Source organism: Trachurus trachurus (genome assembly GCF_905171665.1).
Source record: "Trachurus trachurus genome assembly, chromosome: 2".
Taxonomy (NCBI): Eukaryota; Metazoa; Chordata; class Actinopteri; order Carangiformes; family Carangidae; genus Trachurus; species Trachurus trachurus.
In genome coordinates, this window is record NC_139914.1 from 13,307,980 (window position 1) to 13,324,130 (window position 16,151).

The window sequence follows — 16,151 nt, forward strand, 5'->3', positions numbered from 1 at the left end:
AAAAGTGTGTGAATTTATTTGTTTTATTAAGAAACAAAGATGCACCGGTTCATAAAAAAGAAAAGAAGATTGTTGTTTTTGTTTTTTTGAGAGTTGAGCAATGTTTTTTTTTATAAACTTTGCCTTTGATTTATTATCCTAGCCTATTTTGAATTCTGTTGTATCATGGTCGAGTCTTTATCACAAAAACTAAAACTGTTGCGTAAAGTGTCACTGATGTAAATGGTTACAGCTTGAAGTGGCGGTGAGGTATTAAAAAATATTGAGATGGTCTTGAAAAAGTCTTAAAAAGGTATTAGAATTAGCTTTAAGATTCCTGTATATACCCTGTGTGCACCAAAGTAAAGGGTAAATGCTCAGATACTGGTCCATTTATCTAAAGTAACACTGAATTAGTAGGAATTTAAATGTTAGCGTGTCATTTGTATTGTGAAAAAAATGATTAAAATAAACGTAAACATTTGGTATAGAGGACAATTAATGACATAAATATTTCAAACACTTCCCCCTGGGGATTAATAACTGGTCCTATAGAGATTAGTAATGTCATTATATTTAGACTTTATTTGATTTTACACATTCATAGTGTTGTGAAATGTATTGATGCATAATAATCGATATTTTCAGGGCTCTCGTGGTGAGAACGGTCCAACTGGTGCTGTTGGTTTCCCTGGAACTTCTGTAAGTACACACACACACACACACACACACACACACACACACACACACACTGGGCAGCTACTGTACATCCAAAATCACCAACAAGATCAGTAATCAATCAGCTGATTTAACCCTCTGCGCTCCGTCTCAGGGTCCTGATGGTCAGCCGGGAGTGAAGGGTGAGACCGGTGAGCCAGGTGCCAAGGGAGAGGTCGGACCATATGGACCACAGGGCACAGCCGGGAAGCCAGGATCACAGGTAGATCACAGAGCAGATATTATATTATGTTATATTTTGTCTTATATTGGCTTTATTGGGACATTTGCATAGAATATATAGTATATAAAATAGTTATCTGATCTAACTTTGTGTGTGTGTTTTAGGGACCTGCTGGTGTAACTGGACTGAAAGGAGGCAGAGGAACCAAGGGACCAACTGTGAGTTACTCAATAATAAAAATGATTTCCTTCCTCATATTACTCATATTACTAAAGAGGTTAAGTCCTGCATCAATAAGAAGAAGCTGGCCTTCAAAAATAAGGACCGTGCGGGCGCGGCTTCCGCACAGAAAGAAATTAACACATTGCTAAGGAAGGCCAGAGAAAAGCACAGGACTACTAAATTAGAGCAGAGCCTGAGCTCTATGAACAGCAAATCCCTGTGGGACTCTATGAAAAACATAACCAACATGAACTCGAATAAGAAACAGCTCGTCACTTTGACTGGGACAGAGCAAACAAGTTCATTTGTCTTCTTCTCAAGGTTCGACTCTCAAAACACTGCCTCGAAGACGGGCGAGGCCTTCGACACTCTTAGTGACTTTTCAGAATGTGTGGTACTGTAATAGACCCTATACTTGTACAGTCCATTTTTAGAAATGTATGTGCTAAAAAATCTAAGGGACCAGACGGGTTGCCCTCCATTATACTGAAACACTGTTCTGCCGAGCTAACAGATGCATGGTGCCCCATCTTTATCAGGTTACTTGAGAGCCACACTGTCCCCATACTTTGGGAGAAGTCAATCATTGTTCCAATACCCAAAGTATCTTGCCCTTCTGATAACAAAGATTTCAGACCGGTAACATTAACCTGTGGGGTCATGAAGTGTTTTGAGAGGGCAATTTTAAACTTGTTAAAACCAGTAATCTCTCTTTATTTGCAGATTTTAGCTCTGCTTTTGATACAGTTCGCCCCCATCTACTGGTACAGAAGCTCATGGACATGAATGTCAATTCTTTAATAATAAAATGGTTTTATTCGCTTTTAACTAACCGGATGCAACAAGTCAATGTGAATGGAACACTTTCTGAGGTTAGGTAGGGGTACCCCAAGGAGCTGTGAGCTCACCTCTCTTATTTACCTTGTACACTGATGAATGTCGTAGCAATCACCGAAAAAATTATGTAATTATTATATATATATATTTTATCTACCATATTTTTATGTATTTGTGTGAATGGGAGAGTTGTGTGTATGTGAGAACTGTGCGAAGAATGTCAAATGTACTTGGTTTTTTATCTGTTTTGCGTACTTATGTAATGCAGTTACTTGCGGCACATGACTGTCCATGACAAATTTCCCTGCAGGGACAATAAAGTTGTATTGATTGATTGATTGATTGATTGATACCAGAAACTTCACTTCTGAACAGGAAAATCTTTTTAAATCATTGACATATCCCAGATTGTAACTATCTCCCCCTGACAATTCTACTTGCATTCCATATATTGGAAATACTGGCACCTTAAATTATAAAACTAGCACTTAAAGCATTCAAATTGGCATCTAAAGGGTTAAATATTTGAAAATAAATTAATATTTGGTAGTTATGATCAGGGCTGACGTGGAATAAAAAGATTTATGGAAAAAAAAAGTGGAAAAATATCTCAACATACGATATTTTTAGAATGTGAAGGGGACAAAAATGTCCTTTTTCTTTAATTAAGGTGGTACTTAATGAAGTAGGCTATAGGATTTGTGTTTGAAATTCAAAAAATAGTCAAAAAATGCACAGCTGGACCAAATATGACAAGGAACACCATATCCAGCATGAAATTCCCCTTTAGTTATTAGGATTAAACTGTGTAATATGTGATACGTTGGACCTAAGTGTGTTTCTTCTTCCTGCAGGGTTCACCTGGTTTCCCTGGGTTACCCGGAGGAGTTGGATCAGCCGGCAACGTTGTGAGTTTGTCATAAAAACGATCATCAGGTGTGTTAACATTCGTATAGTTTGTACATTGTTTCTGAACCAGGAGGCTGTGTGGTTGTGGTTGTTTTCTTTCAGGGAGCTGTTGGTGCCGACGGCCCCATCGGCGCTCCGGGGAAGCAGGGACCCGGAGGAATCAGAGGAGAGAACGGAGCGACCGGACGTCAGGGAGAGGCCGGACCCGCGGGAACGCCGGGAAGCCCCGGAGAGAAGGGAGACTCGGGCGAGGACGGTCCACCGGTCAGAGACAGTCCAGACTGATGTGATGTTGATAAACGAGTCCCGAGCTGATCAAACTGTGTGTGTTTCTCTCTGACAGGGACCTGACGGACCCCCGGGACCCTCTGGCACCGCGGGACAGCGAGGCATCGTGGGAGGACCTGGACTCAGAGGAGAGAGAGGCATGATGGGACTGCCCGGTCCTGCTGTAAGTCTTCATACTGATGGATTCATCTGTGGAGAGTTCTTCAATAACATAAGTAACAGGAGTTGGGTTTCCATCCAAGTCGTATCGAATTTAAAAGCAGATTTTGTGAAAATGCGCAAAAAGCAAATGCGAATTTATGCCCGTTTCCATTCATTAGTGTTTTGCGATTAGGAGGAGTGCACCGTGAGATTACGTCATAAGAGAGCGTGAATGTATCCATGACAACAGTTGACACTCAGCTGACACTCAACATCATGGACAATTTACGTACTTTCCGGACTATAGACGCACCTGTATAAGCCGCACCAGCTACATTTGAAAAGAAAATACATATATAGGCCGCACTTAAATATAAGCTGCAGGTTTTCATGTTGTAACATGAGATATTTACACAGAAAGACAGTAGAGAACTGTCCAAGTCCGCTCGCTTTTCCGCTGTTTTGGTTATGCTCCTCTCCTCCATGTGCATCTGTTGACAACAAAGCCGGCGAAAAATCTATAAATGTAGCGGTGGATAACGTTACATAACGATGTTACGGCGTGTGTTTGTGTCGTCTTAACCGTCATAGACAAAAGATGATGGGTTACGGAGTGCGTTTGTGTTGCGGTGCAGAGAGGAGAGCTGGGACACCGAGGCGTCGCTGGGTGAAGTCCAGCAGCTTCACCCACAAACTCTGCCTCAATGAGCATGATCTGTTTCCATAACAAAAAGTTGCATTTTCCTTTAATCGATACGCTGACAAATCCACCCCCCCCCCCAAAGCGTAAAAACTTTTATGCGTATTTACTGCCTTTTTTCGAATTTCTGGCATTTCCATTCAAGTATTTATTCGCAATTTTTGAAAATGCGAATAAAAAAAGGTGGATGGAAACGCGACTACTGACTGCGTTTACATGCACTTCAGTACCCCGGTTTTAATCGGGTTTTTTAAGTACCCCGTTTTTTGATTACATGAACTTAGAGAAACCCAGTTATTCAGTATCCCTGTGTATACATGATAAATACAGTATCCTGGTTTCTGAATACTGCGTACAGTACATGCGTGTTGTTTACAACAGGAAGCGCAACTACTAGGAAATATGTAGGTCAGAAAATTTGCAAATTAAAAATGCTGCCATGTTATATAACTTAATAAAAGAAAAGACTGATCGGTTCATTGTAAAACATGCATTTATTGATGTGAAAGTGGTGATTTCTGTACACGCGTTAGTAGTTAGTGTTACATGCTCCAGTATCCTGGTTTCTTTCGGAGTTCTCCAGGCAGCAAAATCGGGTTTCTCAAAATCGGGATATGGGCTTATCCCGATTTCTGGAATCGGGAAATGGTGTTTACATGCGCAAACACAAAAACGGGGTACTTAAAAAACCCCCTCCTTTGTTTCTCAGGGTCCTCCAGGAAAAGATGGGACCCCTGGAACTCAGGGCGGCGTCGGGCCTCCCGGGGTCGGTGGACTACCAGGAGCTACGGGACCAAGAGGAGACGCTGGACCTGAGGTTCGTCCTGTAGAGATGTGGGGCGGAGGTTTACGCTCTTTGTGTTGCAATGATACCTGTTCATTCATTCATTCATTCATTCATTCATTCATTCATTCATTCATTCATTCATTCATTCATTCATTCATTCATTTCCCTTTGACTCATCCATGGGGTATAAGGGACAAAAAAAAGAAAACAAGGACAACAGATCCAGATAACGTACACATTAACAGTTCACCCTGACACTTTAGATTTTCTTCAAGAGTTTAAACAAATCTAACAAAACCTTCATCATCATTACAGGATGACATAAGCTTTTTAAATGTGTAAAAATGTGGATTTACGCTATAGAACCTTCTGATGAGCTCTTTTCTGTCTTTATTAAAGAAAGGACAAACAAGCAAGTAATGGTATTCATCCCCTCGGTCAACAGACGAACACTGTTGAGGATTATTATCCCGGTCATATGAACCTGTACCTGTGTTAACAAACACAACGTTGTCAGATTTATTCTCTCCTGTGATTCTTCAGGGTGTTGCCGGAGCAGAGGGCTCTCCTGGTCAAGACGGTCTTGTAGGAGAGAGGGTAAGAAACATGTAGCCTACAGTATGATGTGTTGTTTAGGTTTCACTATTTTATAGGTTTCACTATTTTATTAGTTTTCCTATCAATTTATTGCATTTATCGATTTTTACTGGTTATTACATTTTTTTATTATTATTTTATTTTATTTTGTTCTGTATTCATTTTTACTTTTAATCTTTTTAGTCTTAGCATATTTACGGTATAATTTTAGTTATTTTTTATAATTTCATTTAATTATTTTGTTTTATCCAGTCCCTAGTGTTTCCTCACGGCAAATTGTAGAGTAAGATAGCGCTTCAGTTGCCTTCTTTTAAAGCTTTATAAAGTGTGTGTGTGTTTGTGTGTGTGTGTGTGTGTGTGTGTGTGCGCGCACGCGTGTATCTTTGGGTTTTTATTTTTGCTTTGTTTTGTCTGCTTTTATCGTGTAAAGCACTTTGTGCTACATATCTTTTGTATGAAAAGTGCTCTACAAATAAAGTCTGATTGATTGATTGATTGATTGTTTTGGATAGTTAATTAGTTAGTGATAGCATCAGTGTATTTATTCACTGGCCTGTGTATGTGTCTGCAGGGCGACAGAGGAAACCCCGGTCCCGAGGGTCTGGCCGGTACCACGGGGTCTCCAGGAACTGAGGGTCCAGTGGGAGTTACCGGCGGTCCGGGACAAATGGGTGAAAATGTGAGTTTGACAGACAAAAATATAATTAATTTATATGTAATATGTTATATTTATCAGTAGGCCACAGTTACAAACTGTTTCATCGTTTGGTTTGACTTCAGGGTGCCAGAGGCGCCGCTGGACCTCAGGGACACCCCGGAGTTCGCGGCAAAGCGGTAAATACCAATTTTTCACTTTTTTTCACCATTTTTGACAACAACACTTCATCATTTACATAAATACATAATTTAAGTATTGAATTCTAACCCTTTGTTGGATTTCAGGGCCCTCAAGGACCACAGGGAGAGAAAGGAGCAGCTGGAGAGCAAGGAGAGAGGGGTCAGAAAGGTCACAGGGGCTTCACCGGTCTCCACGGTCTCCCAGGAATCACTGTAAGCAACACATTTGGATGGATGGAGATGGATCTCTCTTTCTTTTTTTACTGCAAAAAACATAATTCTGCACAAATATACACCTCCAAGCCATAAATTAAATAAAGCATTAATTAAAATAGCCCAGGAATATAGGCAGTAGCACGAGACCAAACAGCTAATGTCTCAAGTTTTGCACCATTAACTTTGGCTGTAGAGTTTTCCAACAGACAAATATCATAAAACAATGCAACCCAGACTTTATTCATTACAATACTTGGTTCAAACCAACTTTTAAGAATAGTTTTACTTTTTTTCAGCCGTTGAGGCGGCAAGAATGATTCGTTTCTGTGTATATGGTAGTATTACGTTTGGGTTGTAACCAAAAAGCCAAAGGGCCGGGGCAAAATGGGAGATGTTTATCCAACAAATCTATCACAAAGATCGCTGGCAGTCAGTTTGAGTCTAAACCTACTGTATGTTTGGGAGAGAAATAAACTCTATGAACAAATTTAAAATGAATGAAAACATAATTCCAAATCTTAGGCCAATCCAATTTGAGAAAAAATAAAAAAATCAATTGTCTTTTTATTATGATTTTCCATGGTTCACATTTTTCCTTCTTCTTTTCTGTTTCCAGGGGGCCACAGGTGACGCAGGGGCCATTGGTATTGTTGGACCAGCTGGTCAGAGGGTAGGTGTATATGTATAATCCTGCAAATACAATCACACCTGATAGAAATATTGATTCCTTAATATTATGAATGTAAATCTCTCTTTTTTTAATATCAATACACAGGGACCTCCAGGAGTGATGGGTCCCCCTGGAAAGGAAGGAAACATCGGACAGCCGGGACCCATGGGTGCTCCGGGGACAAGAGGAACCAGTGGAGAAGTTGGAGCACAGGTGACACAGAATATCATTTTATTTCAACCAGCTTTAAAAAACGAAATTAACCAAATTAAATTAGAGTAGATTTAGATTTAGATAGATAGATAGATAATTACATTCACTTTTTTTGTGATCAAATGTTTTATTAGAATTTGAAAGGCATCTTCATACATTCAACAGTGTTAAAAGGATAGTTTCAACATTTTGGCCCATTGCCATAATCCCTATAGTCATAGCAGTAGGTTTGTTACCTTTAATTGTCGGTGCAAGCTATTTTTAGAACGGCGGAGCAGAGCCGTGAGCTGCTCAGAGCTACGCTACGGAGGCTCATTATGGGATTTCTTGGTTTCCCTCATCAAACTCATCAAATACACAATCCAACAACTCCACAACGCTCTGGTGGACAAGTTGTGACCTGCACATTCACCACGCTATGAGATAATAACACAACGTTACCACACAGAGTTGTTTTGCCAAACAACAAACAAAAAGTGTTGAACTATCCCTTTAAAACACTAAACAACATCTACCACAAGAAGTACGTACATAGTTTCCCACATAACTTAGGCAACACATATAATCATACACAGACATATACAGGCCTACTGTACATACAACCACATAGTTACAGTAAGGGATACCGTAAAACTTCAAATAAGGGCCGAGTCCCAAATTGCCGCCGGTCCCAATTAACCGCCGGGTGTAGCAAAATATTTTTTATATTAAACGCCCATCCCAAATAAACGCCGGGTCAAACATTGTTTTTCTGGTTGTCAAAAAATATTCTATGCAAATATAGCGGGTGTCTCGTGACGTTAAAGACGGCCGAGGACCGACGAGACGTCAGCTGGTTGCTCCTGCCCGGTCTGTCCACTCCTCTCATCCGCACTTCAGCACCTGTCCTGGGCTGCACAGTGTCGGCTCGGCTCGGCTCGCTCCTCGTTTTAAATAATAATAATAAAAAAAAGGACGGTGGTGCGAGCCAACACAGGTGCTGAAGTGAGGGAGAGGAGTGGAGAGACTGGGCGTCCGCAGGGTTTTTGCAACTTGCGGCGGATCAAGAAGGGCGGAGGACCGACATGACGCGGGGGTCTCGGTCTCCTGGTACCTGTGCGGGCCAGGACCGCGGAGGTCAGCGAGAGAGAGAACAAGTCCGCCCCGGCCGTATTTACAGTAATGCCTTGAGAAACGCACGTAGCCTATCATTCCACCGCCGCCTGCCGCCACAAAGTGAAGCCTCTTTCCCCAGAAGGAGGTCCAGGTTGAACACTATTAATAAACGCAGGTCCCAAATAAACGCAGGTCCCTAATAAACGCCGGTTGATTTGAGCGATTTAAGCAAATAAACGCCCGGGCCCTTATTTGGTGTTTTACGGTAGTTGAATGAGGCAGCAAAACAGAACAAACTATTTTTTAGATTTCTTTCATTTCAATCTGGGCTAAGTTTTGTGCAAAAATCATGAAAAACAGAGGAGTTTTTCTGTGCTGTGGCTTCACAAATTACAGTAAAGAGGTGAGCAAGGAGCAATCAAGCACATTAATCTGTCAACGTCTTTAATGAGCAGCTACAGTAAGAGAGGAGAACATCTTTTATCTATTAGTGAACAGAGCAGCCTCTGAAAGGCTCTTATTGGTTACTAAAAAGCGATGTAAAGGCTAAAATTGAGGACAGAAAGCCAGCGCAGAATGACATTTCATGATACAATCTCATGATACTTAAAATAAGACTCATCACGTTAAAAAGCAGCTTGTTTTTAGACACTTTTTACTTCTTTCAAGCAGATTTTCACTTAAAATAATCTGATAGTGGAGCAAGTTTTTCTTCTTTATTACAAGCACAAAAAACCTGCTTTCACTGGTTTTTCTACTCATTTCAAGTGAAAATTAGTTTGAAACAAATGAAAATTATCTGAAAACAAGTTCATTTTTAGGTGATGAGTCTTATAGAGTTTAGCTTTGACTAGAAATGAGACATTTTTTACAAGAAATAAGACAAATATTCTTGGAAAGATTTTGAGTTTTTGCAGTGTAAACACATGTAGAGCTGCTGCTACAGCTGTGAACAGATGTGCACCATTTATCCTGTCTTTTTCGTTGAATTAGTTTGCACCGGGAGGCGATTTACACAGATTCTTTGGGAACAGTTTGAAACAAGTGAAAATGATCTAAAAACAAGTTACTTTTAAAGGTGATGAGTCTTATTTTAAGTGGAAAGAGTTTAGTTTTGACTAGAAATTAGACATTTTGACAAGAAATAAGACAAATATTCTTGGAAAGATGTTGAGTTTTTGCAGTGCATATATCAAAAGTAATTTACATTTACTTTTCACCAGGGTCCAGAAGGTGAGCCCGGCCCCCCCGGCCCCCCCGGTCCCCCCGGACCCCCCACCGCGGCCGTGGAGGACCTGCTCTACATCTCCCCGGCCGATTACGACGGGATCGGCGACGTGCCCGAGGCGGCGCACTACTACGAGGACGACGTGGCGGCGGCCGAGCCCCCCCCCCGGCCGGAGGACGAGTACAAAGACGAGGCGCTCCCCAACGAGAAGGCGGCCGCCCTGCGCGCCGACACGGGGGTCCACGCCGCGCTGAAGACGCTCAGCGGACACCTGCAGAACCTCCGCAGCCCCGACGGCAGCAGGACCAACCCGGCCAAGACCTGCCAGGACATCAAGCAGTGCTACCCCCACAAGAAGAGCGGTGAGGGGCCGGTTTCTCTGCTGTAGACCAGCCATAGGCGGACTTACCTAGTATGTTTCAACCGTTTCAATTGAAACGGGCCCCAGCCACCAGGGGGGCCCCCAGCTGCCAGCCACCAAGTAAAAGACAGTACAGTAATTCATCACCTACACTGCAAAAACTCAAAATCTTTCCAAGAATATTTGTCTTATTTCTTGTCAAAATGTCTCATTTCTAGTCAAAACTAAACTCTTTCCACTTAAAATAAGACTCATCACCTTTAAAAGTAGCTTCTTTTTAGATAATTTTCACTTGTTTCAAACTTATTTTCACTTGAAATAAGTAGAAAAATCTGCCAGTGAAAGCAAGTTTTTTTTGTGCTTGTAATAAGAAAGAAAAACTTGCTCCACTGTCAGATTATTTTAAGTGAAAATCTGCTTGAAAGAAGTAAAAAGTGTCTAAAAACAAGCTACTTTTTAATGTGATGAGTCTCATTTTAAGTAGAATGAGATTGTTTTGACTAGAAATAAGTCAAATATTCTTGGTAAGATTTTGAGTTTTTGCAGTGTAGGTTTCACCTTAACATACACACACACACAGGCTACATCCACCACACACACAAACAGCTCTGTCCACCGTGCGGTCACACACTCGACCCCTGATCTGCTCTACAACCACTGATGCGCGTATCATGCCACATCGCGACGGTACTAATCGCTCCTGATTAATAATACGGCAGGAAGTATCAATAACAACTTGTCTTACCTTTGAAAACGGCCCGCAAACTATCAATAGACCCTCGTTTTCCTTCTCTCAGTATTATTCCTTTTCTCTTAGCGTTTCTAATGTCCTTTTGTTTTTCCTGCTTTCCTCCTGACGTGCGCCCAGTTGCGTAACCTGATGATTGACGTCTGTCGATCACTTTCCTCCTCTTTTCTTTTTTTCCTCGGGTTAAAATGCCTCCAAACAGGCGATCTATGAGTAGGCTACGTCCTAACTTAACAGAGAAATAAAACACAGCGAGAGCACAACTAAAATGTGTTATTATTGGCAGCTTATTTACAGATCATTACTTTTGTTGCCAATTCAAATTCAGAATATTGTTAAAGCCTGTAGTTTTTGATTGTGTTAAGATTCCTGTTCATGTCTGAAAATGTACATAATGATTTTGCTTTTTGATGAAAACCAACTTCAGTCCTCGTTTTTTCTGCTAAATCCTGGTTTCTTGCCCTGATAGTGATTTTAACACTTAATGTGTTGTGCATAGCTACCTGGGATGCATGGATAGTGCGTTTACTGTGTCCTTTCAGGGTTTAAAGCTCATAGCTGGCAAATAATGTGATGTTTAACAGGGTAGGGCCTCATATGAGATATATAAACGGGCCCCCAGATGTCTAAGGCCGCCACTGAGACCAGCAGCACATGTGGACCCCAGTGGTTTAGACTCATCCAGGTGTTTTCCCTCCATACAGGTGAATACTGGCTGGACCCCAACCAGGGAAGCACTAAAGACGCCATCAGGGTTTTCTGTAACATGGAAACCGGTGAAACCTGCATCTCGGCCAATCCCGCCACCGTCCCCCGCAAGTCCTGGTGGACCAAGTCCACTCCCACGGTCAACAAGCCCGTCTGGTTCGGGGCCGACATCAACAGTGGAACTAAAGTGAGAAATAAGAGCTTTATTTTATTCTGATGCATGATGCGAGGTTTAGAAACTGCTAAAGCTCAGGTGTTCACAGGTTTAAATTTAACATCACACCAGTTTTAAAGTCTCTGCATTGGTTGCCTGGTAGTTTTACAATCTTCTCTTCCTGGTTCATAAAACTTAACGGTCTTGCTTCCTCGTGTTTATCAGATTTGCTTTTATTATATGAGCCTGTGAGAGCGCTCTTTTAGTCGTACCAAAAGTCAAAACTAATATATATGTTGAGGAATCTTTTTTAATACTATGACCCCTGACTTTGGACTTTGCTACCTGAAGACCTGAGGGCAGCACCCCGTGTACATCGTTTTAAAAGCAACCTCAAAATCCTTTTAGTCTAACTTTTAGCTGAATTTTATTTTACTTTATTTTATTTTATGTCATGCCATTTTACTTTGTTTTTATTTGTAGCTGTATTGATTTTTTCCGTATTTATATATCTATACTCTCATTTATTGTTAGATTTATTACACATTTTATAGTTTTATTTCTTTTGCTTAATTTTAGGGATTACCGGTAGCTTTTATATTTGTTTTTTTTTACTTCCTGTGTTTCCTCATTATGAAGTAGCGACAGAGTTTCCTTAAGTTGGTGATGAAAGCACTGTGGGATGACGGGTAGGGGGTTGTGTGTCTCTGATGTCTCTGTATTAGAGATGTTTGATACCACAAATTTGCTTTCCGATCCGATACTGAGTAAAATTCAGGCTGGTATCGATCGGCGATACCGATCCGATACCGATACTTTGTGCAAATACACCTAATGTGCCTGGTAAATCTAATCTAATAAAAAAAGTAGTGTATTTCAAGTCATAGCTTCCTGATGCAAGACTTCAGAGTAGCCTAACGTATTTATTTTAAACTCTGAACTATATTGAGGTAGTGGCCTCGTTTAGAATATAGCCGAAAATAGTGTTTCAAACACTAAAAAAAGAACATAAGTAAAATAATAAAACCATGAATTAAATAAGAAAATAATAAACAAACATATATTTTTTTTTAATTCATGCATTTATAATATTATTCATAATTTTCCCACAGATATTCCAGACTTCATCTTCACTGTTTGTGGCACTGAAATAGCTCCACACCTGACTCCTTTCCGCTCCACCTACTTTCCATGTTAATGATATGCATAACCACAAATGACTGAAGTATCAAAAGTATCGATATTTTCATTTGAGTATCGATTCTAGAGCATACAGAGGGTTTATCACAAGTATCAATATTTCAGTATCGATCTGCACATCACTACTCTGTATATGTAAAGCACTTTTGGTTACAAATCCCGTATGAGAAAGTGCTACACAAATAAAATCTGATTTGATTTGATTTGATTTGAATTCCAGTTCACCTACGGGAACAGCGAGGAGCAGCCCAACGCCGTGGCCGTGCAGATGAAGCTGCTGCAGCTTCTGTCCCGGGAGGCGCAGCAGACCATCACCTACCACTGCAGGAACAGCGTCGCCTACAAGGACGAGCAGAGCAGCAACATGAAGAAAGCTCTGGTGCTCCGAGGCTCCAACGGCCAAGAGATGAGAGCACAGGGCACCGGCCGCCTGCGCTACACCGTCATCGAGGACGGCTGCTCGGTAAGTGTAGTGTATTTTCCACCTGAACATTTTTGCTTTAATATCTTGAATTATCTTATGTTTTTCATGGTGTTTTCTTAACCTAAAAGTTAAGGGATATGTCAGAGGTAATTCACCATTTGGATAGGAACTTCATTTGTGATAGGTAACAGTTTATAGTTAAATGGAATAAATATAAATAAATTCAGGTGTTACAAGAGAGAAAGGCACAAACATACATTTACAGCAAGATGTTTAGATTAGGTGTCTAGTAGTAGTGTGGAATGTACCCTGAGAATTGTGTTTCTTGTCATCTACCCATCTCTGTGGGTCATAGTTTCTGGGGATACTGGACACTATCTATTCTTAAGTTAGCTTGGTCTAGAGGTTAAATGTCAGAAAGCATAGGTTAGATTCTGTTTTTAGATCCTGTCTTTGTCTGACCATCCTGGTCAGTTATATCCTTCTGTGGGAGAAGGTGGAGTTTTAGAAAACGTATATAAGGTTAGAGCTTTAGGCCAAGAGAGAGAGATCTCATATTGGACCAGAGATGCTCCACGATTCGGCATTTTTTTACACTGTTCACATGAATTTGCCTCAGAAACAACTCTGTCTGGTAATGTTGTGTTATTATCTCATAGCGTGGTGAATGTGCAGCTCACAACTTGTCCACCAGAGTGTTGTGGAGTTGTTGGATTGTGTATTTGATGAGTTTGATGAGGGAAACCAAGAAATTCCTTTAGCCTCCGTAGCGTAGCTCTGAGCAGCTTGCACCGACATTTAAGGTAACGAACCTACTGCTATGACTATAGGGGTTATGGCAATGGGCCAATTTGCCAAAATGTTGAACTATCCCTTTAATTTATGTTTTTGTTTAATGTCCTGGAAACTCATGAAATTCCTGTTTATAATTGCTGCACATATTGATGTTATTCCATTAGGAATCCATTATTGTTTAAACCTCTGATCAAGAGAACCAGGGGTAAAACACCTGTCATAGGCTATCCACCAAATGAAAACATTTGTTTCTTCTCTATCGCCAACAATGAATTTCTCTTCCTTGTACAAACTGTTCTAAATTCTACCTATTAACAAGGTTTTTTTCTTTTTCCTTTAGCAACCAAACGGACAGTGGGGAAAGACAGTGATCGAGTACAGGACTCAAACTTCGGCCCGGCTGCCCATCGTGGACGTAGCCCCCATGGACATCGGAAAGCCCGATCAGGAGTTCGGCCTGGACATCGGCCCCGTGTGCTTCTCATAAAACACAAACACAAGATGGACTCAGACTGGCCTTAGTAGAGGAGTTTTACACCACCAGCAGCAGATAATTATAGCATTATAATTCCTCTCCTCTCTCTGTGAGTATACAAGTCGATACAGATTCTTCACACATGGCTGCATTTCCCACGGGCCGTACGGCGTGCCGCGTGACGGGTGGGACGCTGACGTAATTTATTCACCATGTCAATAGATTTATACAAGTGCTCTACAGGGAAACGCATGTGGGAGGATGAAAGAAAGAAAGAAAGGTGCTAAATAATAAAAAAAAGAAAGAAAGAAAGGATTAAAGGAAGGTGGGTTTAGATTTTAAACTTGCATGAACTGGAAAAACAGCCAATAACTTTAAATCTTAAAGAGATGCAGTGTATTTTTTTTTATTTTTTTTGGAGAGTTTGTTTGCCTAAGAATTAAAGGTTTATTTTCTTTTTTTTTTACTCATGATGGCTTTTTTCCAGTAAATGCACACCCAGAGGCCTGAATAGGGCAACAACTAGTAGTTCTTAATTTTATTAATGGAATAAAAAAACGAAAAGAAAATCATGCTTGAACCTAAATTATTCAGTTCTGTGCAGGAACTCATTTACTTTTACTTTCAACAGGAAAACCTTTGTATTATCCGTTTAAAAGAAAAGAAAAAGAAAACTGTAAATGCAACATATGGCTGTATGTAAATTGCAAATTATGTGTTTGTTGTTGACTGTGGATGTGGAATAAATGTCTCTCTTTGGAACGACTGTGCTGGGAAAAAAGATTTTACTTTGGAAGTGAATGTGAGTGAGCTCATGTCACCACTAGAGGGCGACAGCGTGTTTAGCAGCAGGTATTAACACACAGGTAACTGCTTTTACCAGATGTTTCAGGTGCAAATGAACACACACTGTTGTGTTTTTCTGCATTGGTGGTGACTCAACGCACTGTTTTACTGCTTCATAAAATCTCCTTTTGTGTTTTCCTCCACCGTTGCAGTGTGGGTGTACATGCACATAATGGGTGTGTGAGCCTATAACCAAGATGAAAAAAAAGAAAATAAAGAGGCAGAGAGAGAGAGGGAGCGAGAAGGCGCCCTGACAGGAAGAAAAAGAGCCAAAGTTCAGGCAGCACATGTTTCTGGGTCGACCTCTCCTCTCGGCGAGCGCTGAAAGACGTGACACTCTCGCCGTTTCCTGCAGCCCCGGGGCCTCGCTTCACATCTGTCGAGGTGGTCATTTTTAGCCAGGGCTGCTATTTTCATTTCGGCAACATGGAACAAAAAAAAAAATCTATCTATCAGCGAGGTAAAAGAATGAGCGAAGGAATCTAACCTGTGCTTCTGAGTGAGCTCTGTCTGTGTTACATTTTTACACAGTGCAGCACTTTCTCTTTGCCAAAATGTTGAACTATCCCTTTAAAGTCTTTAGGCGCTAGTTCAAAGATACAACAGTTGAGATTTAAATTTCTTGTCTTATCACATCCAACGCTAGCAAATGTGCAATTAATTTTTGGATTTGAATGCCTTTATTTTAAAGGGATAGTTCAACATTTTGGCAAAGTGGCCCATTGCCATAATCCCTATAGTTTTAGGAGTAGGTTCGTTACCTTTAATTGTGGGTGCAAGCTAATTTTAGAACGGTGGAGCAGAGCCGTGAGTTTAAAGG

The 16,151-nt window shown here is 40.8% G+C and overlaps 1 protein-coding gene across 1 annotated transcript in view; it reads left to right on the forward strand.

Annotated features, from left to right (window-relative positions):
- The window catches only part of col5a2b (collagen, type V, alpha 2b), a gene marked incomplete at both ends in the record, with an annotated part of 40,000 nt that extends 25,503 nt beyond the window's left edge, over positions 1 to 14,497 (forward strand). Inside the window, 17 exons of the mRNA XM_083988237.1 lie at positions 628 to 681; positions 812 to 919; positions 1,045 to 1,098; positions 2,794 to 2,847; positions 2,951 to 3,112; positions 3,192 to 3,299; positions 4,687 to 4,794; positions 5,308 to 5,361; positions 5,933 to 6,040; positions 6,142 to 6,195; positions 6,304 to 6,411; positions 7,031 to 7,084; positions 7,190 to 7,297; positions 9,616 to 9,982; positions 11,434 to 11,624; positions 13,012 to 13,254; positions 14,351 to 14,497. Coding sequence (XP_083844363.1) covers positions 628 to 681; positions 812 to 919; positions 1,045 to 1,098; positions 2,794 to 2,847; positions 2,951 to 3,112; positions 3,192 to 3,299; positions 4,687 to 4,794; positions 5,308 to 5,361; positions 5,933 to 6,040; positions 6,142 to 6,195; positions 6,304 to 6,411; positions 7,031 to 7,084; positions 7,190 to 7,297; positions 9,616 to 9,982; positions 11,434 to 11,624; positions 13,012 to 13,254; positions 14,351 to 14,497 — 2,082 coding nt within the window. The remainder of the gene's footprint in view (positions 1 to 627; positions 682 to 811; positions 920 to 1,044; positions 1,099 to 2,793; positions 2,848 to 2,950; positions 3,113 to 3,191; positions 3,300 to 4,686; positions 4,795 to 5,307; positions 5,362 to 5,932; positions 6,041 to 6,141; positions 6,196 to 6,303; positions 6,412 to 7,030; positions 7,085 to 7,189; positions 7,298 to 9,615; positions 9,983 to 11,433; positions 11,625 to 13,011; positions 13,255 to 14,350) is intronic.
- Positions 14,498 to 16,151: the final 1,654 nt, after the last annotated feature.